A 26,351-nucleotide genomic window follows, 5' to 3' on the forward strand; every position below is an offset into this window, starting at 1 on the left:
TGTATAATATGAAATGTATACTTAATATGAAGTGTAGCAAATTAAATTTTGCTTCACTTTACGGCACATTAGACTAAGACTAAGTATACACCTTAACAAGACACTGTACACCTGCACAAAGACACAGCCATAAAAGTGACCTGGCTTTTACCATTAGGGCCTTAGATTTCACAGCCTATAGATTCAGTTACATCTCTTTTTAACTATTGTGTTGAAATGACTTTATGCAATGTCTAAAGAAGTACGTGTAATGTCTAAACTGTATGTGTAGTACTGTATTGCGTTTATTTGTATGTTTCTCAAAAGAGACATAAATATGTGGATGCTGTAAAAACAAATGTCCCATCTGGTTTTGAGCTACAAAGAAAAAAACTATAAAAGCCAGTTTGAAAAAAGGCAAAGCAGCTCAAACTTTATCAGGGATATTGGATATACAGGAAAAAAGGCTTGCACATCCAATCAAATTAAAGCTACAGGGCTAAAGTGCAGCTAAAATGTTTGTGTCAAGTAAATCTCACTAACCATTATTACCCCTCTAACCAATTGTTTTTAGAATGAAAACAAATGAATAATACAGAACATGGTACACTGCCCTGTAAAACATAGTAGTTCCAGTCATGCATATCGCTGCCTGAGTCTTTTCATAAGAATCATGCAGGACAAGTCATATACAGTATACCCCCGTCCTCACGACTTCACCCCTCCTCTTCCCCTGGGCTCACGTCTGTGATTGGAATGAAAGGTAATGGTCCTGAAAGAGGAAAAAAGGAGATTTTGCTCCACTCTTATCTCTTAACACCAACAGTTAGTGGAGCAGTCTCCCACACTAACACACAGTCACAGGCATCCTTATGTCTGCACACTTGCACATACACAAACTGTATATCTGCTGCAGGATGATGGCAGAAATAACATTGGTTTAATTGTGAAGCACATCAAAGGAAAAACACATCTTCCATGAGGCATCTCAGAGGATGAAAGAGTATAGTAATAGTAACAGTTTTGTCTCTTTGAGAGAATATACATAAGGAATCCGGAAAGATGTAATGCTAAACAGATACAAAGTAATTTAGTAGGAAGTTTAAAATATTCATAAATATTGAATTAATCATTTATAATAGATCTTAAATTAACCACCGTCCTTGAAGTATTAGATGTGAGGAGAGCAGCAGAAGAGAAAGTCTGTGATAGAGAAAGAGGACGATAAAGAATGAACCCTCTAGACATTTTTCCTTCCCTGTGCTAACATCTCCTCAGTCTGATGAATGAATATTCATGTTTGATCCAGACACGACTGCTCAACAAAGGCAGGGAAAGCCTTAAAACAGATATTGCTCTACTTCTGATGTTGCAACACACTCAGAGAGTCCTGCTACTGTTCAGTGGATCTGATTCACATTTATCCTGCTGTGTTTCTGATAATGTTCACAGTTAAGCATCTTTGATATGTGCAAGAATATCTGGACAGCACATTTTTGTTTTGAGCCATATCTTTTATGTGTTTCTCTGTAGATGTATTTGTGTAAGTGAATCTGTGTGGGAAAGACAGCAAAGCTGAGGACGTTCAAGGCTGTCCTGATCACATCCTCACTGCTTTTCACTGATGCGGCATCCTGCAACTGAAGTTGAGCAAGTGACCCAAACTATTCACTCACTTCCCCTGAAAGCACCCTGTGTTAGTGGAGTGTGCGTGATTGTGAGTGTGTGTGAATAAGGGCTGAGTTGGCGTTCTACAATCCAGAGATAGTAGTGTCTTACAGTAGATTACAGTGGATTCAAACCATAGGCCCACCAGGATCAACTAGACCAGCACTCTATTCCTCTGTATCCCACAGCATAAGGGGGGTAATAATGGAGATGGTGGGGACAAACATGTACAGACACAGCACAAATACAGATACAGTCTCAAAATGATACCACATTACCACAAAATAAGGGAGAACTCACCAAACGCTAGAGTTGGACTAATGCTATAGTAGTATAGAGTTGTGGATATAAGATCAGTTATCAGTACTGTGGCTGTCAGTGTGTCAGTCTAAATGTGTACTGCATTCATCATGGCTCACACACTGATACATAAGGGTAGAATCTTTGTCTCTCTCACACACACAAACACACACACACACACACACACACACACACACACACAGCCCAGAGAAGGACACAGACTGCTCAGTATGTGTAGTATGTGTGGATATGATCAACACTGTTGTAAAAGGCTCTCTTCAGTCTGAACAAAAGCTGAAGTTCGCTGGTGGCAACAACATGTAGTTCAATTTCTGAACTGATAAGCAACTGTGTCTTTTAAATTTTGTTACAAAAACATTGAGCAATAAGTTACTTCTTCAACACAGAAAGGTAAATGATTATATTTTGGATGATACATTGGTCATTTTACTGAGGAATATAATAAGTAATGACATCAGATAGGGAAGCACTGTGGTGAAGTGGTCAGCACTGCTACCTCACAGCTAGAAGGTCCCTGGTTTGACTTCACCTGCTCTGTGTGGCCTTATTAATTTTATTTTTAACAATCCAAGTGACATAGATCTTGTTGTCCAAAAATGATTTAAAAAAAAACATCAGACACACTGCTCCACTGGGTAGTTCCTTTACTACAATATGATTGTTGGAAAATATTTCAAATCTTGCACATGCACAACTGACTCGACTTACTTCAGGCCCCTTTACAAAGATATCTATCCATCCATTATCTGTAACCGCTTGACCTGTTTAGAGTCATTGGGGGGCTGGAGCCTATCCCAGCAGTCATAAGGAGAGAGGCGGGGGACACCCTGGAGAGGTCACCAGTCTATTTCTAAGCCAACAAAGAGAGACTTACACAGAGAGACAACCATTCACACTAACATCCAAATCTATGGGCAATTTAGAGTCACCAATTAACCTAACCATGTCTTTGGACTGTGGGAGGAACAAGGAGTACCCAGAGGAAACCCATGCAAGCACAGGGAGAACATGCAAACTCCACACATAAAGGTCACACTCGGCCATGGACGCGAATCAGCAAACTTCTAGCTGTGAGGCATCTATACAAATATATTATGTATTATGTAGTTCTATAGCTAGGTTCTCTAGCACAGAACAAAAAAGTTGGGTTGCACACTAATTGACAATAAACAAAATAGAGGTAATTTGTTGTTAGTTTTAGTGTCTGTACAGAGATTGTTAAAAATATGACTCATTTTAAGTTTCTCCACATTTTCATAATATTTCCATCACTTGCTACACATATAGACAGGGCAAAACTGCTAGAAAACAAATGAGATAGACTAAGAGGGCGGGAGAAACTTGTCTAATTCTTTGACAAGTGTTAAGTATACATTGTCTTACTGTGACAGCAGAACAAGAAGTGGTGGAAAGGAGCTCAGGTTAGTTTAGATACAGTATACATTCAGCTCATCTGAGAGCAGAGAAGATAGTGGGGAGAGAGGGATGAGGGCAGAGGGGTTAATAAGGCAGTGGGAATAATATGAGTGTTGGCAGCTTGGTGTGTCACTGCCTTCTAGCCCCCTGAAAAAGTGAGACACACACACACACACACACACACACACAATCACACACACACACACACACACACACACACAGCAGGACAGAAGGACACAGACTGCTCAGTATGCAGCCCTGACATTGTCCACATCTGATACGGGACATTAGCCTCTAACTCCCTCTATACACGGCTGCCCTTCACTTTATATTACTTTATGTTAATAGAAAAATATTACATACAACATCATTTGTCTTTGTTACCACGGCACCCCACAACTGATTTAAATGCATGTGTTTACCTCTAGAGACAGGTGAAGACAGGGGGAAGGGTGGGTGAGTGACTCTGTGTGTGTGTGTGTGTGTGTGTGTGTGTGTGTGTGTGTGTTTGTTTGTGAGATAATGTCTGTTTGCAATAGGGGAGGGTACAAATACACGCATCTTGTTCAGATTTATCGATCTTACCCACCTCTCACCAGGACAGACCTGTAACATTTATATATAGGCATAGACAAGTGTGTGTTGCTGTGCAGATGGGTGTTGAGTGCCCTGACATCAACCTGCCATCACCCCCAACATAAGCTATCTATTGAAAACCTAGTATTTTACTTTGTAAGTTTCCATATATTTATATTTATTTCCTTATGTTTAAGTGTGTTTTTTGTGTCTTTGTTTCTTGTTTTATTCTATCACATGTCTGATTAGTAATAGTAGGATATTTCTGGTGAAATCTATAAAAGTAATCGAACAAGTGGCTGAAATTTGTATATCGTATAACCTAAAGAAATACACAAAGAAAGAAAGAAAGAGGGGTTTGTACAGGCACAAAAAATCGTGCAATAAAAGTGGTGATTTTCCAGGTATTTAAGTTTGAAAAGTGATAATTTCTTAACATGACACAGTGTTGATTTGTACACTTTTTGACACATTAAGGATATGTGAAGTTGAGTTACTGTTTTGGGTAAACTGCAGAAACTATAAGAACTCAGAAATGCAATTCTCACATCCATGAAAACTGAAAAACAATCCCTGTCAACTTCAGACATTGAATGCTGCTTGAGCGGTGGGGTTAACTCATCTGACAGACAGGTCAATGTCTGTCTCACACCAGAAAGTCTCATACTTGATGTCCTCTCTGACCGAACACACTAACCTTAGAAGCATAGAGGTCACTTAAACCTGCCTGTCTTGTATTGTGTGTGTGACTTTGTGTGTATGTGTTTGTTCTGTTTGTCATTACCACATTCTCTGTGGGGTATCATCAGTGTTCCCATTAATCCATAAGTCAATGAATCAATGTTGGGCTGCGACTGAGGCTGAAAGCTCTCTGCTGTATTGACCTGTCATTTGAAACCCCAGTGATCACTGGACTTTTATGTAAATGCTGCTTTAAGATGAGTCAAAGTAACAATTTATGTGTATGGTTTCTATCCATACACCAGTGCATACTTCAAAGAAGCATGCACTTTCTGATAAAGATGGAAATGATTATTTTTTTGGCCTGGGTTCTGGTGGTTGTTGGGTTCAACAGTGCAAGGACATGCACTTCAAATCACAGCTATATTCCTGCCATGTGAGGTTATTGATCTTGCATGTGAGTAAATGTGAGTACATTGTCATGCATGTAAATAGTGTAGCTTAGAGTATGAGTGCCTTCTACTTAACAACCCTGCACTTTGTCATCTCTGGGATGTCAAAGCTCATACGTTACACTGTTAAAACTGCCTCATAACTCTACCACCCAACACTAATGCCACAGCATATTATTACAGAATGTATGTGCATGTGTGCACATGTGTGTCATGTGCATGTATATGTAGCCAGTGTGTATGTTTAGGCTATATATTGCTCAATACCTTTAGTGCTGATTATAAAGCAGTAGATTGATAGTTGGGCCCAGCATAGTGTTTAATCATATTGGCATTTCGAAGCAAAGTAAAATGGCAGTTGTAATGAATTAGTACGGTGAAACCATGTTGGGGTCATCCATTAGCAGCAGTTCAGAAGCTGAGAGAAGATGCAAGGCTGAAGACCTGGGTGTTGGGTATTCAAATAATAACTGTAAATGTACATGTAAGGTATATGTGGGATGAACCGGTTTGACCCTGTGTGATAAAAACAAGCCTAAAGATAGGAAGGAAGAGGGAAAAGGTGAACTGTATGACCACAAGAGAAAATTTGACTTGACTGGGTTGCAGAAATCTGTCAGTCTAATCCCCCTACCAAAAAAGCACAGATTTGTTTGACAGGTACATTACTTTGTCTGTCAGGTTTACATCCTGACACACTGGTAGTAAATATGACTTATTCAAGACAGGGTCAGACCCATGCAGCTTGGATTTACCCTGCAAGTCAAATCTAAAAGTTTTCTAGAAGTGCCACAGTATTAATTGGATAACACTTGACCCTTTCAGAGGTAAGTAGGCACGTCCTGACTAATCTAGACTTCTACAGCTACTCAATACACATATGGAGACCGAAGGAATTTATGTCTCCCACACTGCTACACACACATCTACAACAAATGAAACAGGAAGAAGATAGAAGACAGGAATTCTGGGAGGAAGATATAAGAGCTTGTGCTCATTACAATCAATTAGGGTCAAGTTGAGAGCAGAACTGGGTGGTAAGAAGGGGGAAGGCAAATGTGAAGGAGCAGAGAGGAAGGACGAGGGCAGGGGGTGGCATCCTAGCAAATGTGGAAAAGGGGGGCAAAAGTAAGGGGAAATATGAATGATTTAGTCCTTAAACACATTTGGGGGGGGGAGGCATCCATTAAACAGAAACTGCAGTAGGGTGTTTTTTGTTAGTTTGGACATGAAATCTTATTACTAAAGGCCGAGTTAGTACATGAAAGAACATCTCCACCTATGAATGACATATTTCAACTCTTTCAGTTCATGCCACACATTGTAAAACTGGTGTTGTAATAAAACTTATATACAGTAGAAAACAAACCGTTTATGGCCATAATGAATGTAAAATGAATGTAACATAACAATTAACATTAACATATTTGGGATCATGTTTCCTAAATGTTTCTCAGGCTACCGTAGTCAGCAGTTGTGTTTGTTGACATCCAGTTGTGCATTTCTTCTTCAAGTTAGGAGTAATAGAAATAATTAGAAATAAATTGATTAATAAACCCAACTCTTTGATTCAAAACATCCCTTCAAACTCTTTTGGCTATGATTATAGATGTCGCATCCATGATTTTCTATTATACATGATGTGCTACATGGACATACTGAATAACTGCTGCAGAAATAGATTAGGAAAAAACAATCTACGGTCAAATCCTAAAATAAAAGTGCTTTACTCATTGTTAATAACCTCAAGTGTGAAAATCTGACAACAGGATCCACATAACCTCGAAACAAAAAAGCACTCACCCTTATACATCTCTTTTCCTCTCCCACTCCTACTCATACACACTGACACACACACTCCCACAGCGAGTGCAGCCCAATGTGTGCCTGACTCATCTAAGTGAGATAATCCAGTTTTCCGGATGAATTCGCCTTTGTGTCCCGAGGGCAGAGATTAAGATAAAGATATTAAACAAACAAGAAGCCCTACTCTCGCCTTCCCCCATCTGCCCGTTTCTCCCACAATATCAACCTCTGCCTTCCTCCATCACATCCTTCCTTTTCTGTGGCCAAGACAAGCTTGTTGCTTCCCTTTTCCACTAAACTCAGACATGATGAAGACAGTGGGTCTGACTGTATGTTTGCTCAAGACAAATGAAGGCTGTGAGTAGTCAGTCAGTCAGCTAGGGCAATGCACAGAGAGAGAGGTGAGAGCTCGCTTCCTCCTGTGCTCTGCTCTTGTGGCAGAGTTGACTGGTTCCAGACCGTAACAATGTGAAAACATGCCAACTTCATTATCAGCAGTACAAACAGCTACAACTGAGACACTTTTAGATGGGAAAGAGTGGGCAAAAAGGAGAGAAAAAATAGCTCTGCTGTCTTCAATTCTGTATAGCACTGTGCAAACAAAACCAGGAAACAGATTATCTGAGCACCGTGAATACCCACAAACTGTGAAAGACATAAACCAAGTACAGACTGAGTGATCACAGCCTGGCCACTGACACTGGCCAACATGGACTGTTCTGCCAATGACAAGAGGTAAAGACAGAGTCACTTCTTGCTATTTATGAAAAGACAGACAGACCAAGTCAATGTACAGTTGTATAGATGGAAAAAACATACATTGCCGTAAAAGCAATACAAATTGTCAGTAGGTTACAAGGGGAGCCAGTAAAAAAAAAAGAAAAAAAAAAAGAAAAACTGTGTTAAGAACTCCTTTAGAATTTACAATTAAATTGATTTCTTATTTATAGATTTTATGTAGATAATGTAATAATGTTTTATTTTGGAGTGGAAAACCATAAACATATAGTGTAAGTTTAGTATGACATGACAGAGAATATTATAATTGTAAATAACAACTATCAACTTGCATTGTCACTTTCTCTCGTATTTAATGTTGATTCCACTAAAGGAAATTTAAATTTGAATTTGAGTATGATTTTTTAAATGCTTTGACAACCAGAGAAAGAAAAATTAGTTCTGTCCTTGTGCAGGAGGTTTGTAGGAGGCACAGGAGTGACATAGGTTTTGAGGGGAGAAAGTCTTGAAAATCTCTCTCTTTGCAGGAAGACATCAAACAAACACACCTGCTCCCAGTACCAATCCCCTCAGCGCTGCCCCAACTCTCCCTCCGTCCAACACACGCTCACACACTCCCATTCCTCATTACACACAAACACACAAAATACATAATTGCACATACACTCACACATGCGCGCACACACAGTCCCATTCCTCATTCCACACACCGAGAGCAGAGCAGTGAGAGATCGTGGAGAGCGAGCGGGAGCGGTGCTTTGGTGTAATGGGAGGAAATGTTGGTGTTTCATCTGGAATTGATGAAGTCTTGTTTCAGCGGCTCTCCCCGGAGCAGGGCCGCTGTGAGCTGCCTGTGTAAATGAAAGGAGCAACCGAGACTGAACCGGAGGAGCAGAGAGCCAGTCAATAGAGTTACTGGAGAGTCACACTGAGCTGCTTAGAGACTCTCAGCTTTAAGAATAAGAGAGGCTGTCTTGCTAAACAAAACATCTATAATGGTAACTGACTGGCAGCACAGACAGAGCAGTTCACACGGTCAAAACAGATAAGGCTTACAAATATCACAAAAAAAAAAACATTTTAGTTCCAAAAAAACGCACCAACTGTCATTCTCTGTAACAGTGACTGATCTTATCATCCTATCAAATATTATATGAGGCTATAATTAAGACACTTGAAATAATTGGCAGGGAAATGGCAACCAAATGCTAAAGCTTCAAATAAATACACCTGTGCCCTCTGCAGCAAAAATCCTATGGAGTGTGAGAGTGTCACGGCATAATGGAATATAGTTTTATATACATACAATTTTTAACAAATCAGTGTATTTTTATAAGAAATTTGTTCCAGGATTCACAAATACTTCTGACCTGGAAAGTAAAGACGAGCAAAAAAGAAAAGGAAAAAAGAACTCTTGTGCGTGAGCACGTACTGTATCACGAATGATGTAAGAAGTCTTAGATCTAATAAAGCCAGTGTAGAGGCTGATGTAAATGCTTGTTCTAATAAAAGCCTGGTGTTAGGGGGTGCGAGGAAGCAGATTTAAGTGCTTGTTATAATCAGGCTCAACTCGGTGTGTCTGTACTTTCCAGTCAGAGAGTGTTGTCTCAGGTTAATCAGACAGAGATGAAAGGAGGAGGAGGAGGAGGAGGTCACCTCTACAGACCAACTGTAATCTAGAATATTAAGCACTGATGAGACAGAGATTGTAAATATGCAGATTTGACTTTCAGTGGATTTGATGAACTTTTTGATTGCTAACGACAAAGTATTGTCAAGAAACATTTTAACTTGATGCAAATCAATTTATATTTGGGATACTGTAGTTTTACACATGCATATAAAATTTGAAATATCTGAGTAGGTAATTGAAGTTTATTCGGAGCAGACCTTTCTAGATCAGACATTACAAAAAGTTTAATAACATAAGACAAAATGAAGACATGGAGATACAGACAAAATATTAATGTAAAAAAAATTAACTAGGCAGCCAGGACAGGCTCCAGCTCCAGTTAACAGGATAAGCGATTCAGACAATGCACTGATTAAATAAGAATACGCTAAATGAAAAAGAATTATAGCACAGAGGACTGCATGTGGAGAAAATATAGAAAAATCCATCAATAACCATTCATATACTGAATGTACACATACCTAATCTCAAAATTGTATCTTCCCCCATGTTACAATGCCAATACGCACTCAAAAAGACAACAAGCTGTAGCATCCATTTGCAGTGATAGCTTGAAGTAAACTGTGTGAGAGTATCTCTAATCAATGTTGAAAGCTTGCTTTAATACGATGTAGCTTTTCAGACAGTCAGGGAGAGGCCCATTAGTTACAGAAGATCAGAAGGTAATCCAAACGTATTTACACACAGCCCTGTACATGACACAGCTGTTATGAAGGTTGCCTATCATATACAAAGAGAACGAGATGGAGAAGTGAGGGGAAAAGCCTCAGGTAAAGCCTCTGACTCTTAGTCATTCATAACTGGCCAAAGAAATAAGCACTTCAGTCTGTACACACAGATCACACAAACAGATACCTTGTACAGTATACGGGGCCATCTCAGCCTGACAGAGCAAAGAGAGAAGAGATTAATTAACATTTTTATGTAAATGAGGCGTTTGTGTCTAATTATTTCTGTTATTCCAGCAGCAGCAAGCTTTGATGTGCCGGCGGTGGATTTAAATAGAGAGAGATTTCCATCACATCGTCCCTCCGCGTCACAGCCAGGCAGGAGACAGAGAAAGCAGGGATTACACACTCCTCTGGGACACACACATACTGTACACGCTGTCTCATCTTGCACACACACATTCACACATACAGAGAGTTGTTTTACCTCAGAGGAACAAATCCGTGTGTTTCTATGTATTTGTTGCTGAAGTGTTCACGTGTTTACAAACCCGCACTTGGCCCCCTCTGTTCCCCCCAGCTGAGGCAGTCAATTGATGGAGATGTGGAACCCTTAATTGGCAGAGCTTTCATCAGTGTGTTATCTATCTGAGGGAAGAGGTGGTCTCCATGGCCTGTTTGATGGTAGTTTATGAGCTAATATTAAAGGCTGTTAAAGTACATAAAGGGGATAAACTTTTACAACCTGAACTTACAGCCAGAAACACAGGCAGCGTCATAAAGGGCTGATGTACACCCTGCTCACACTGCACCACCAGGTCAAAAAGTCTACAGCAACTATAGGCTATCTGTAAAGAATTACTGAGAAAAAGAAGCTAACTCATAAACTACTAAAAGACAATAGTTGTCAGCGCAGAAAACAGGTGTATCAGCACCAATTAGGAATTTCAATTTTTAAACTTCCTGTGGTAAACCATAGACCAAATGACATGGAAAGCAAAGGTCAATATTTAAGACGTTCTTGGACACAACCTTTAAAATTCACGATGTCACAAATTTTCATGCATTATGTACTGTACAGTGTTGAAATTAATATACTTGACAAATTGTGTATTATGCTACTTCATAATTCTTCTACAAAACATTACGGAGGCAATTTTCTGTGTTTCCTTTTAGTCGGGCCAGGTGGTTAAAGTAATTTCTGTTCATTTCTTTTTTTATTTAAACAATTTTTAAAAGACTTTCTGCTTCTTGTCCCAATCCATAATGATGTCTTTTAGAAATCTCTACATAACTGGCATTAATAATGGAAAAATAATTGAACAACACATCTTACCAAAGAAATTGAAACATCCCTTTAAATCACTTGTCTCGTCTTGATGAAACTGGGATGGTGTGTTTTGCTGCTGACTGATCTAAGGGTACCAAGGGTTAAGTAAAAGCTGTATTTCATTTATCATCTTCTTACTGTATCTCATGTATTTCCTTCCCCTTTAGCTCTTAGCCAGAAAGGTGATGCATCAGTAGACTATGGCAGAAAACTTAAAGTGGAGATAGCTAACAATACAGTATAGCCTTGTTGGTGACTTGGGATTCAGAAGACTGATGTAGGACTGCTGGCAAAAAGGCAACCTAAGTGCAAAAGAAAGACGGATATAAAGAGGGAGAAAAAGTGTCTATGACTGTGGGAGAAAACACATCTGAGAACTGTGTACAAACAGGAATCAGAGAGGTAGAGAAATAAGGGTTATTCCTGAAGGGGCTTTTGTGTCTGATCCTACAAGTGTTCCCTCCATGCCTGCTACAATAAGGTGAAGGCATGAAACAAACATTGTGAAAACACCACAACACTATATCCTGTCACTCTCAGCATTAGGGAGCCCAAAATACCATGTATCCTGCTTTTTTTATAACTCCTGACACCTGACACTGTTTGGTTTCCTGCTGAGTTCTCCCAGCTAAGACTCATCCTTATATCAATGTCAGGTAATGCAACTTCATCCCCGAGTACACTCAAACACAGACACATATACTGTGCATTGTCTAACCAGTACTCTACACACACATTCCTGCATGTGTGTCTCTGTGCAGATATTCACTCCATTCATAACTCCCTGCAATATTGGGGAAGTTATATTCTGCATTGACTTCACAGATAAGCACCTCACTTCAATTACATGTAGTGAACACAGCAGGGCTGTAATCTGCATGTTAGCACAAGGATAACTAGCTTTCTCTCTCTGTCCAATCTCCCCACTTTTCTTTTCTGACACTTCATGTACCGCTGATAAGGATCACTGAGGGTTTTACAAAGAGTATAGGCTGTCCTATCAAAGTGGGAGATTATAACAGGCTGACTGGGTACATGCCATATGGGTTTCTGTTTGTAAGGTTAATAAACAGGCTCTCCAGGTCTTTAAAAAGAACAGAAAACCTTGGTTTAGTGACCATGAGGTCTGCTTTTGCACTGGCTTTGTAGACACACAACAAAGGTTTATGGCAAGTTCATTGTTTCCAACCCCCTTCGATGCTTTATAGCTCTGTGTTGTCATACATTATTTTGGTGGTAATACATCTTGTTAAAGGTTCTTGCGAGGAAATATCTACAGAGATTATGTGGGCTTTTTTCATATCATGGAGAAAGATAACAAACAGGGCAAAGCAACACAAATAATGTCTCATGATAATTCATACAATGCAAATAGAAATCCGGATGTGTCAAGTTTTCTTCATGGTGCTCTCTCTAGAGTGACAGCCTAACTGCTCATTATGTTATATGCTCAGCTTTTCTCAATGGTCCATTTTCCATTTCCAGTGTTGAAGTCTGCTTATAGAGGCTCATTGATCCAAAGACAAGCTGCCTTGACTGATTGCTGGGAGGGAATGCTGGCATTATGGGCATCTCTGGTTGTGCATGTCTGTCTAAGAGAGAGATGAAGAGAGAGAGAGAGAGAAACAGTGTGTGTGTGTGTGTGTGTGTGTGTGTGTGTGTGTGTGTGTGTGTGTGTGTGTGTGTGTGTGTGAGTATGTGTGTGTGTGTGGTAAGTGTAGAAAGAGGCAAAGCGGGTATTAGTCTGATGAAGTCATACAGGAAATCAATGTTGTATTGAAAGGAGAAAAATGCCCTACCCAGGGGTTGTTGCACAAGGGCCCGCACACAAACACACATACACATTTAACAATGAGACAAACTGTGATGTGCGATGAGCAAAAAAGACAAAAGGCTTGATGCTGAAGAATGAGTTGGTAGCTTCTTTCAGGCACGCACAGCATCAAAACATGTTGCCTTGTACTGTCATGGATGTCGTTACATGTAGTTACAAGCCTTAAAAACTATGACCTAATCTAAAATGCCCTACACATCAAGGACATTTGAAAAAAGAAGTTTTCTCAAATGCAGTTACATTTGTCTAATATTCTTTAGTAAGAAAATTCAAGTCACACAGTTTACACATCACCTAATGTACTGTCCAAACCCACAAGTATGGCAAACAGTACAACACAAGCACCGTGTCTTTCTTCATCAGAGTTGTGGGTATGAATAAAGTAATGAGGAACAATGACCTAAAAGTGGCCTGTGTTTGAAAGTCATCACTTCAACAGATTAATTAAGTCACAGATGTTACCTACAGTATGTCATGTCCAAAAATGAATAGTATATTTCAAGTAAAAGGCTGAGGAGAGCGCAGAGCCAAATGGGCTGCTGAGTCTTCCAGATACTTGTGCATGTGTGCAGTCTAATTTGTGCTCTTTTGTTTGTTGTACAGCACTTATCAGCAGTGACTCTTTAGTCACACATACTGTACTTCCCACTGTATTGCAGGGTTACATATGAGTATTAATGTGCATTCAATATTTTCAAAAGATACAATGTGCATGGCAGGTTCCAGCAAAGCGAATGGTAAATAATTTATGGGGCCCGGAGAAAGCGCCCTATAGAAGGAGATGAAGTGGGTGATTGAATTGTCAAGACACAAAAACACAAGAAAGAAAACACACACAAACCATACATAACATTGTTCAAACAAACATGCACACATAAACATACACAGCAGTCAATCTCAGTCGCGCTTCTCTTAATCTCCACACCGGCCACATCAATTGTTAATAAAGCCGAGATCTGGGCTGATTACTAAAGATTATTCCACTGTTTATTCTGATCAATAGAGCATTTCTATTCGTGCATGCCCTCGTGGAGATGTTTGAAGGAACAAAAGAGAGGGAGGGAAGCAAAGGAAAAAAGATACTGAGAGAAAGAGGTAGGACTATGTCTTAATGACTTTAGTCACAGCAGTGTTTCCAGTACCTTCTGTAGCTTAAGGCTCAGAGGGGAAGTTAGGTAGATCTTAGCCTTGGGCTACAGCTTAGCAGCATCTCAGGCCCAGAGCACGGCTTAGACTGGAGTGGATATTAATTTAACTGACCAAGTGGCAGACAGAGGTGCTCCATAAGACCATCAGTCACCAGGCCTAAGCTACTCAGCGGGTATTACTATGGTAATCTATATCTCCTGCTTGTGTGTGTGTGTGTGTGTGTGTGTGTGTGCATGCATATAAAAACACACGTTTTTATGTATGTGTGCAAAAGGGAGGGAGAAAGACAACAGAGAAAGACTGAGCAACTACTGTAATCATGTATCAACACTCATTAACACAGACACACAATTACATAGTCCTACACTTATGTTTCTGTTCAACCGGCATATGATGTTCACAGAGTAATTAATCATAAAAGGCGGAGAGGGGGAGGAGATGAGGAAAGAGGGAAGAGGAAGGGGGAGTTGGAGGGTGGAACAACATTATGAGTCTGGATAATTGTCTAATTTTCCTTTAGAGAGCCCAACAAGGAATTGGAAAACAAACTGCTAGTGCAGTCGCTCTGATTTGCAGTTGAAAGGTGAGAAAGGCGAGAAAGGCATCAACGCATTCACTAGGAGTGAAAACATACAAAAACCTTTTTTTTTTTCATTTGTTAAAATCACACAAAAGGACAGAGACTGTGACTCCTTAAATACATCGCTATGACAAATGTTTTACAAATACTGCAATTAGGGTTTTCTTCTGAAGAATTAAACCTGATAGACATGTGTGAACAGTGGTGTCATTATTTGCTAGTGAAAAAATAACCCGATCTCGCTTTCACTCATACATACTGTATTATAAACATACTCAGGCAAAGCACATGGAGACAGGAGTACTCATCCTGGAAGAGACCCAAGTAGGGCATACATGCATGTCTGTGTGTGTGTGTGTGTGTGTGTATCACCGGGGACATTTTTCCACAAACATACAGATGTGTATACATGCACATACCAGCTGTCACCCCTCTTACATGCAGAAAACAATTTAAATGCACATTTCTTATGAAGTTGCAGGTGCAGCACTGTGGATTTTGTGTAGTCTTGTGGGACAACAAGGAAAAAAGAAATTATCATCATGGATCAGAGGTATTAGTACCAAATCCAGTATGGCTGGAAGAATAGACAGGACTGAACAAGATGGAGCTTAAAGTGACAAATGAGACAGAAAGACAGACAGAGAGACAGACTGGCACTAACTTGTTAGCCTTCCGGTCACCCATACCCAGTTCTGCTAACGGTTGCACTTTACTTTAAAGCTCTCTATTTTCAGCAGGATTAAATAACAAGGTAAAAGTGTGAAAACAACTTAAAGTTACCTGCACTTCAGTAAAAGCCCCCCAAAATTAATTGCTTCTTACTGGGGACATTGAGTGCACATGACAGTGAAAGTCAAAGAGGTAGGAAGGCATCGCCTCGTTCCTCCTTTGTTCGGTAAATGACTAAATATTTAATGTTCCGGGGCTGTTAAGATTAAAGGTAACATGTTGTCAGTAATAGTGGAGCTACTTCAAAGGATGTAAATTATGCATTTCTTCCTTTAGCAGAGAAATCAAAGCAGGTAATGAAGATTAAAGTTTGTGGACCTCCACTCTCTCTCAGATTGAGGAGAAAAGGGGAAAGGAGATGAAGTGAGAGGGAAGTGGACCTGCGTTAGGAAGGTTAATCTATTCAGACCGTGGGTTATCTGATTAAAGAATCATTGTGTTCATTTAATCTGTTCCAGTGAAGCTGGTGTACGGAGCTCGGAGATAGTGATGGTGCAGGGGCCTAACCACCAATGTCAAGAGGCACCGAAGCCAACCACAGTGAAAATTAAAGAACTGAATGAGTTTAGGAAGACTGGGATACATCAACAGCTACATTATAGCTGTTCCTGTTATAGATGTAACAGTATTTGTATTAGAAATAGGAGTAGAAATAAATGGGGGGAGAAGGTAACTAGATTCCAACCAACAGCACAACCGCATTGAAATGCAGATATTAGGCTTTTGGCAAAACATTACATTTGACACAGTCTCTCTCCTGTTCTCTTTGACCTTATACCCCATTTGATTTCTCTGTGAAGAGCTATGCTTACAAGTCCCCTTCAGGGCTGTATTTTACCCTTGTCCGCCTCTCTAAACCACAGTACCAATGGCCACGAGAAGGAGTTGACATTTAGAAACACAGGATTTCTTTTTGTTCTCTAACAGTCCTTGCTGTTCCATGAGAAATTAGGGAAAAGACAGAAGTGCTAAAAGGAGTCAAGAACCGCTTAGCCCCATCTTTACACCATCCCTTGTGCAGCAGATATCCTTTAGGCTATCCCACAACGCACCTCCCAAAGGCTCAAACAGAGCAGTCAGATCCATTAGCCTAGCTACGAGAGTGCTAATCGTCACATTCCATTACAGTCAATGGCAGCAGGATGATTCTAATGACCATTTGGAAGAAGTCACACAAGGGCCGACATTGCGTCACCAGAGCAAAAGGGAGACACAGGCCAAAGAGTGACTTTAAGGTGAGGGAGCCTTGGCAAGGAGAAAATCAAAATTATTATTTCAGTGCTTGAGCTTTTAACTGCATTCTTTATGATTTGGGTTGAAGACACTTTGGGATCAATATTAACATTTTCTCACACATCCCCCCCGATGAAAACGAGCACAATTACAATTCTTTACAGTGTATTACAGTACAAAAAGCCCTCTTGTAAAGCTGAGAGAGTGTCAAGAGGCACGAATGCGACGTGAACAAAGCCCAGCATTATTCTATTGGAATCAGATTCCTCTTTAACTGAACATAGACTTATCGATTCCTGCAAAACTACACAAGAGTAGCTTCCAAATGAAGGGAGGTAAGAGAGAGGAGGGTGAAAGAGAGAGAGAAAAATGAGGGAGAAAGGAGTAAATAACATCTTCATCACCACTAGCATCTGCAGCAGCCAGTCAGTCAGTCAGGCATCATTAATCCAGTGAAGAGCATCATCCATTGTGTATTGGGTAATTTTACTACACCACAGTACTGTCTAAATATTGACAGAGTTCTGCTGTCTTAGATATTGACTGTTATCAGAACAGTTCCCATTCAGAACCGAATGTAAAAAGAAACTGTGAGGATTGTGCACGTGCGTGCGTGTGTGCATGTGTATGTAAAAGAGAGAGCGCTTCATTGCGCAGAGCGGTGGCTTCAAATGGGCGGCACATGCACAATAAATGCACAGGGTAGAGCCTGCAGAAAATACACAAGGCATTAAACTTAAGACACATGCAAGTATAGTAGACAGACGAACACACGCACACACACACAATACGCGATACTCGCACAAAGAAGGACTGTATCTTCTCACAACTTGGCTGTCCTCTAAAATTCACTCACCTCAAATGATTTCTATGCAAATAGAGCAGCAGAGTAAAATGCAGCTGCTGAATTAAATCCAAAACACATTTGGTCAAAAATCAATTCCCCTGGTCCTTCTCTCATCCACACAGACAGCCTACTCTGCGCTCTCCCTATCCCACAGCATTGGACCACTGATAAATATTCATTTTTTATTTTTATGTGACAGAAAAAAAGCAGTGATAGGCAAAACAGTAAAGCCTTCCAGACAGACATGCACACACAAACATGAGACAACACAAAAAATAATAAATATAAAATATATAATTATAAACTCCACACATAGATCATAAATAACAGATTGGATATACTGTAGTGTGCAACAGTAGCTCTCTGACCTTTACGAACACTCTGCTTTTAAATTCCGTCTACACCTTTTCTACCCTGTGTGCCAGAACAACCACAACTCTCTTAAGAGCACTTGAACATTCTCTCTTTCCAAAAAGAGCTGGTAATTACTTGACAAATCACTGGTTCTTTTAAGTGCCAGATGAAAGAGAGTAAATGGGGGAAATACAGAGGAAATAAAATAAAATCCTTTTTTTCTCCACTGAGTTAAGTGGCTGAAGAGGGAGAACGGAAGATATTTAATGTTGCTTAAATATGCAGTGTGATTCCACCCGCTGATTAAATTATAGCAGATGAGATCTTCTGTTGGCTGGAAACTTAAAAAAGTCCAGAGCTGTTTAAAAATGCATCAAACATGCTGTTGGATTAGCTCTCTGTCTCTGTCTTTCACTGTCTCACTGAGGGGAGAGAGGGGAGGACTGGGCCATGCAGAGGGAGAAGAAGAGGGAGGGGGAGGAGAGGAGAGGAGAGGAGAGAATTGAGAATTAACTCTTTAAAAAATGAGACTATTTCTGGTGTGCTTGACAAAGAACAAATATGATAATAAAGAAGTAAACGTGTACTTAATAATAACAGAAACTGAAAATTATTTGAATTTAGTCTGATGAAAAATGTGACAGTGTGTGTGTGAGTGTGTGTGTGTGTGTGTGCGTGTGTGTGTGTGAATGTATTAATTAGCATGTTTGCCAAATGGTCCAAGTGAGAGCCCACTGGGTCCTGTGCTCTGCACTTTTTGCCCTCTTCCCCCACTCTTCTGCCTACTCTTTCTCTGCCTCTCCAGAGTCAAGATGTGCATATGTTTTGGGCTGCTTTAATTTCTCCGCTCATAATTGGGCAGAACCACAGGGAGCCCTCATCCACTGGGACAACACTGTAAACATGAGTTTACTCTTCCTCTCTCTCTGGGTGGGAGAGCTGCTCTCAGCTCACTCTCCCTCTCTTACTCTTTCTCTCTCTCTCTCTCTCTCACACACACACAAACACACACACACAGGCTACAAACACACACTGCACACTGATCAAGAAACAAATAAACTACTATCCAAGACGACAAGAAAAAGGGCTTTACTCCGACCTTCTATTTCCAGTGATGAACAAAGACACGCAAACTGCTCAGAGTGCTGCTCCTTCTCAGTCGATGACAGAAAAAAATAAATAAATAATTGAGCGCAAGAGAAACTGTTTGAAGAGTCAGAGGCTTCTAGCTCACCACATTGCATCAGAGGGCCAGTAGACATAGAGTACTTTTCCTGCAGAGAAGGGTAATGAAGGCGGGTGGGAAGTTATTCATAAGAATCTGACCATGTAAGCACTTGTGTAGAGACATGATGTTTAATTTGTAGTTAGAGCAAAAGAAGTTTTCAAGTCTGACTGCAAATACGGCACAATAATGTCACACTTGAGTGGGCAAACAGGTCAAACCACCTCCATTGTGCTCCTTCGGGAGCAGATGAAATGCAGCGTGGGACTCCAGTACTCTGAGGGTTAACAGTCTGAATGAGCTTTGGAGCAGTAATAGGTTGTCCAAAAATGTCTTGCTTATCTTATATAGCATACTCCCATAATTTAGATGCTGTTGCATGTCTGTGTGTGCATGTTTTCATTTGTTTGTGCACATGCTTGGCAGGTCTTCTGTCCTGTGTGTCTGTCTGTGTCTGCACATACTGTATGTGTGCAGACATGCTCCTGAGTTCAGAGGTAGTGACAGCTTTGACAGCTATACCTGCCAATGGCCAGATCCTGGTGATAACCCTTGCTGTCGCCACAAAGCCGACAGAAAGGCTCCAATTTCCCCCCCAGACACTGGACCAGTCTGTAGAGGCAGCGGGGGGGGGTGGTGAGACAACCTCCAGCCATTCTGCACAATACACTCTCCTCATTCCACACCACTAACACATGAATGGGGATCCAATTGATTCTTTTTCACCCCAGTCCATTTTCCCACCCGGCCTGACACAGAGAGAGGATTTTGTGCTCATCTGCCCTTCCTTGTGTACTTCATATCAGGGAGAAGACTTATAGAAAGGGAAGGTAAAAAGGAGGGATCTTTATCAGAAAGCGAATTAACGCTCAAAGTGCTCCATTTGGAAGGTATATCAGGCCAATCCATTAAAAGGGCCTTCAGAAAAGAGCCGGCACGGAGGACACCTTGAGAATTAACAGAAGACCTTGCTGAAACAGCACTCTTCACACACAGGAGGAGAGAGAAAGAGAGAAAGAGAGAGAGAGAGAGAGAGAGAGAGAGAAAGTGAGAGTATAAGACAACACAGTACGGCAGCTTGTGCATCATGGGGCTGCATAATCACCTTCTAACTGTTATACTTGTTACCTAAAAACAACAGAAATTACATATATAAACTTATACGACAGTATAGTCGGTGATCCTCAATGCAAACTTTTTAAGATTTAGATTTGTTTCAGTATTTGCAACCGTTTGTATCTTAAATGTATGCCATCAAAAAATTCAAATTTCTGGTACAATCTCCATGTCACACATTGGCCTGGATGCATTTCCTCTTTTTGCCCTCTCATGTGCTGTACAGACACACACACACAAACACACACACACACAAGCACACACACCTGCTCCAACAGAGACTTCCATTAATCTTCTCCCAGGCCTTGTCCTCTGCGGGCTGACCCAGGTGAGGAAGGGAGAGTCTTGGGTCAGAGGCTAGAGAAGTGCCCCTGTCTGGATGGGGTCCTTGTGAACATTAGCCCCTGGCCAGTGGGATGGGGGTGGTGGAAGGACCACCTAATTCTGCGGTCAGTGGTTAGACAAAAAAAGAGAATCTAAGGGTAGCCTTGACAGTTTAAAGTGGACAAGCGGAATGTACCCATTTGCAGCATTTAATAAAAAAAAACTTTCCCTGTTATACTACATTGTACATGCTTTGGTGTTGCCACCTGTGTGACTTTTTCTTTTTCCTTTGCACCAATGCAAAGGCAAATAACAGGATGCAAGTAAATAAACAAAAAGTTAATTGTTTTTTGCTATAAACAAGTCAAATACATTTCAGTGAAAAGAACAGCAGAGAATGCAAAATCCATCTTCTTAATTTTAACCTGCAATAGCCCTAAATTAAATTTTAAACATTTTATTTACAGCATTTTACAGTGTGGAGTATTTGTTTCACAAAGGTTTACAGATAACTGAATGTTTTTATTCCAAATAGAATAATTTCAGAAGTAAAAGTGTATGATTCACCTGAAACATGTAGAGAACCAATTTTTTACAATGTCTCTACCCTCATTTGACTCATTGATTTAGTTGCAGTGTGGTTATTTTATTGAAGCTGAAGGCAGCTATTTATTTGTGGAGCTCTGTGCTTCATTCTCTCACTACAGTGTGCATGAAGAAAAGGTTTCAATGACTTTAAAAGAAGCATAGTGAATTGGAATGATTTAGACAGCTAGTATTTAGATATAGATGGTTTACAATAAGCAAAAGACCAAAAATTGATCATGTTTTAATGTATATCACGAATATTACTCAAGAGAAAGATGTACTAATTGATTCATCCTTTTATCCAGTTTGGCAAGCTCATTTCTTGAAGTATTAACATAGTAAGATTCAGTGAAAACAAGTGTTTGAATAAGCACACACAGTCAATCAACGTAAACATCATAAACTACAAAGACAAAATGATAAGATTCTACTCATAATGACGGGGAAGAAATGGTTTGGTTACTAACGTATCCAAGTTGTGCCAAAAAGCAGATCACCCCAGAGCTGACCTCACCCCAACCTGCTGATGGGAGAACAGAGACCTGGCCCCAAGAGTTAGCTCACCTTATTGTGCCCACTCTTCCCCTCTCGTCTCCTGGGGAAAGACCCTGAACAAGCACCCTCTCTGTCTGGAGCACCTACCAAGAACAGAAACTCAACTCTTTGCCGGGCCAATTATCAAACAGCACAGTGAACAAGGAGCACACACAAAGGTTACAGAAAATAAGCGAGTAAAGAGAAAAGGGGGAAAGAGCCAGAAGACAGACTTATGATTTGTATGCGTACATCACACATATGAGAGACTTGAAAGACATGTAACAGTTTACAGGATAAATTAAGGATTTTATTAAATAAAAGCCTCCTTTCTCTGTGGAACAATAACTTTACTTCTTCGCTTTCATTCAGTTGAACTAAAATCTCATATCCACTGCAAGTTAATGATGATCAGAATGACAGTGATGATGATGTGTTTTGTGTTGACCTTGTCTTTCCTTGCACCATGGTATGCACTGAGAATTAAGACTAAGTTCAGAAGTAAATCCAGAAGTAAAAAGACAATATTATGGAAAAAAGCACATAAAAACTTAAACACACACACTCATATATTCCTAACTAAAACTTCCCCTCCCACCTTCCCACGGACTTGAAAGTGTCTGATATGCGAGGCATGTTGATCCTGTTTATAATGGCGAGTTTCCTGGCGTAAGCTGTTGGTCTCCTTTTTCTCTCCAGCCCCTCATCTCTAATGCATGAGCCAGCCAGAGAGACCATGGAGGCCAAAGAACGAGCGAAAGGGGAGAGCGAGGGAGTGGGAGCGGACGGAGGGAGAGGCTAACCCTGGCACTGCGGTGCAACACTTTCATATTCTAATAAACCCAACATGAATACACGCATATACAGAAAGGGAGGAAATTGCATTTCTAAAACTCTCTCTGTATCAAAAGACATTCCGCCAAACATCTCTCATACACACACACACACACAAACATGCAGTCCAGCATTTTCCATACTGGGAAGAAATGGACTAACACAAACACACACACACACACACACCCACACATACTCACGCACGGAGGGCTCAGAGGGATTACAGTCTGCTGACGACAGCAGATGAATACACACACAGGCATAAAAACACAGAAAACTTCTTAAGAGAACTTCTGTTTGGGGAAGTTCTAAGTAGATGTCAGATGTGTGGAAACAAAGAGAAATCATGATAATGCCTCACCGAGAGCAGGTGGAACTCAAGTGATAGAAAGACAGTGAGACAAAGAGCAGATCACAGGGCACAAATTTGAAACAGAGAGGTAAATATTGTGCAAAACACGTACGCCTAACTCCAACTCAAACGAGTGCCTCATTTCTGGCCTCATCTCCTTTAGAGCAAGCCATTTAATTTCAGGCTGCTGATACCCATCCCTCCTTTCACAAGAGTTAATATCCCATTTTCCCTCCTCCTCACTGCTGGTGTGTGATGGAGTCTCTGTGACAGCCTGTAATGCAGGCCTGTATGCATTGATTATATGACACCCTCCATTCAGGTGTGCTATTAAAGTTCCCCTCCTCTCTTCCTCTCTGCTCTGCCAGTAGAATAATGTCCAATAATAGGAGGAGCGGGTGACTGGAGCCGAAGCAGGAGCCAGGCAGGCCCAGACAGAAACACTAGTAGTCCGAGGAGGACTAGATGAAGATACACCCATATTATTCACCCCAGCACCGTCAGCCATAAAGGAACAGGATGTGGGAATGCATAATTGCATTTAAATTACATGAAGGATGCTTTGCCTGCTCCCTGTCTAGTTGCCACTCCACCCCCTGCACATCTGCACAAATGTAAAATCAACACCTCCCACCTTCTGTAGCTCCCCTCCCCCTACACTCAGTATAGACACCCTCATGTTCATCCCACATAGCTTACAGTAATACAGGACACAGATTATGACTTTAATTAGCATTTGGTAATGAGTGTATCCCTGTGTATATCAGGTAGTAGAAGAACTTAGTATGGCAATAAAATGTGTATAAAAAATAAAAAAGATATTAAAAATGTGGAAGGAAAACATCCTTGGTTAACTAAAAATATACATAAAAGTAAGCGCATTTCAAGAAAACAACTTTCACAACTTTCTAAAATAATCTATACTCATGTGCATGAAATTTTATAACTTTTTTAAAAATGATACAAACTCTTTGTCAGGTTTTCTGATGACAGAAGGAAGCTGTAGTCATCATCAGCGTAACTGGAGCTGCAAGTGTATGAAACTCTAAGTTACAACAGCACCAAAAGCAAGAGGCATCTTGTTTCCTATTGGTGCCTAAAATCACAGAATTCATGGCATTTGTTTTCCCCCAGCCAAAATGAAAAACAGTAACTCTGACAGTGAAACTGGAAACATAACATCCAGTCACATAAGGCAAAAGAGGTAGAGTTATATGAAAGGCAGAACTTCAGTCAACCAAAACATAACCAGCAGATACAGACCCGAACTACATATTCCGTACTACCATTTTGTCAACAGACAAAAACGAGCCCAGATAGTGGGGACAGGGAAAAATCTGAGGTTTTGCTGTTCGATGGTTTGAATATTTTAAAACTTCAGTTAAAACTTCACTTAGCACACTTATACATACTTATTTATATTAGTTAAGAAAAGATGAGCAATCCAAGATAGATAGAAGGCATCATGTTAACAACAGGACTGAATAAACTGAATGCATGTATTTCTCATTCATTTTACAATTTAAACACTGCTTCTAATGGCATCACACTATAGCAATCCCAACATCTTTGCACAGATGACAAAATGAAAGCCTTGACTGTTTTCAGTCTCAACAATTGGATGCAGGTTTTCAAACTCAAATTTAAAAAAATAACGTATATGACAATAACACAATGGCAAAATTATTATTCTTAAATTGAACAAATTACAATATCACAGAAACTAATGTATAATCTGTCCTGTAGGTTGGGCTGTAGGTTGGTACACAAACCACTTATACAAACCGAAATCAGGTCATATCATACCAGCTGTACCAAGCCTCAAACAGACAACATCTTAAAGCCCTGTGCTCTCACCCACACAGGATTCCTGCTGTAAAGCACAGCGGTCTACCTTAACCATCTTTGCCTTCTCTCTCTGTCGTTCTGGGAAGCTCCGGGCCCAGAATAGGGCTCAGAGCTCTACGGTTTACATAAACCACAATACCTTCTCAGCTTGGAGGAGGGGGAAAGACACAGGCTTCTGTTTTTGTTTGCATTTTATTCCAAAACATAAAATTGAATCAATCTTTTAATACTCTGGATTGTATAAACATGGGAGAGAAGTGCTTGAATAAATATCAAGAATGAAAATGGATTTCTCGTCGACGACTATTATCTATGTGGTTTATTTATGAATACCATGGCTGGTGCCAAAATAGGCAAGACATAAAAATACAGAGATAATGTGTTTAGCCATTTTCAATTTCTTCTTTTTAAGTGAAAGAATAAATATTAGGATTTACATCCCATTTACATTTTTATCAAAATCAAGTTGGGTGCCACTAAACCTGTATGCACCATTTACATCTGAGGTTGCCAGGACAACAGTGAAAATAACAAGAGTACCATGACACTGACATCTTTAACAGGAAAACCATTAAAAGCAACATGAGGGGCCAGATGATTCTGTCTGTGCCACAGTCAGTCTGTGACTGATAAACACCACGCTGCTGGATCCATAAATAGACTAATAGCTCTTTCACTGCTCCCACTACAATGCACTCAGTCAGATCGGTTAGTGGGTGTTTTTGTAAAAATGACAGATAAAATCCTCTCAATTTCAGAGACTCATTATGGTTGTGTGTAATCAAACACAGTGTGAGATGCAAACATAAACACACAAAAACACAGCACACACACCCAAGCATATCCCAGGGCCATCTATCCCCAGCCACACAAAACCCAGCAACCCTTAACTACTTCTCATACACACATATATTCATAAGGTATTATGTAGAATAACAGTTTTATGGATTTTAAATGGCATTCATTTACGAACACTGTGGCTAGCCATCACATGGAAGGGCTATTTTATCCCCTCTTAATGTAGATCAGTCTTCTTCGTTGAGATGCAGAGGGAGGTCCAGGACATTAGGGAAGTTGGATCTGTCTTCAGCCACTGATTAAACTCTAGTTCGAGGTGAAGGAATAGAAAGGAATCGCATCAATTGAGACTGATGCACAAATGCATAATAGAACTATCACATGAATGCTATGCTTCCATTAATATCTTTTGAGTATGAGGATTCCAGATAACAAGAGGCCTTTTCCATCCATATTTCTTACCTCTGTTTTTATGAGCAGCACTCTTGTTATTACCGCACACCACACAGAGTGAAACAAACTTTGCACGACACTGAGAACCACAGTAGATCCTCCACAGGCAGGGAGATGACTTTCTATAGTCTGTGCACGCTCCACTGTGTGTGTGTGTGTATGTATGTGTGTGACAGGTTTATAGTAGTCATTTATCCTGCTCAGCGGGCTAGTGTAGTGCGG

General features: G+C 40.3%; 1 protein-coding gene across 4 annotated transcripts in view; it reads right to left on the reverse strand.

Moving 5' to 3' along the window:
• The window catches only part of wwox (WW domain containing oxidoreductase), a 123,963-nt gene that overhangs the window by 33,703 nt on the left and 63,909 nt on the right, over nucleotides 1-26,351 (reverse strand). Inside the window, exon 9 of one of the 4 annotated variants that reach the window (XM_067500858.1) lies at nucleotides 704-751. The exons of the other annotated variants lie outside the window; for them this stretch is intronic. Coding sequence (XP_067356959.1) covers nucleotides 719-751 — 33 coding nt within the window. The 3' untranslated portion in view covers nucleotides 704-718. Of the gene's footprint in view, nucleotides 1-703; nucleotides 752-26,351 lie in introns of those variants that run through there. 4 annotated transcript variants of the gene reach the window in all.

Source organism: Channa argus, chromosome 4 (genome assembly GCF_033026475.1).
Source record: "Channa argus isolate prfri chromosome 4, Channa argus male v1.0, whole genome shotgun sequence".
Taxonomy (NCBI): Eukaryota; Metazoa; Chordata; class Actinopteri; order Anabantiformes; family Channidae; genus Channa; species Channa argus.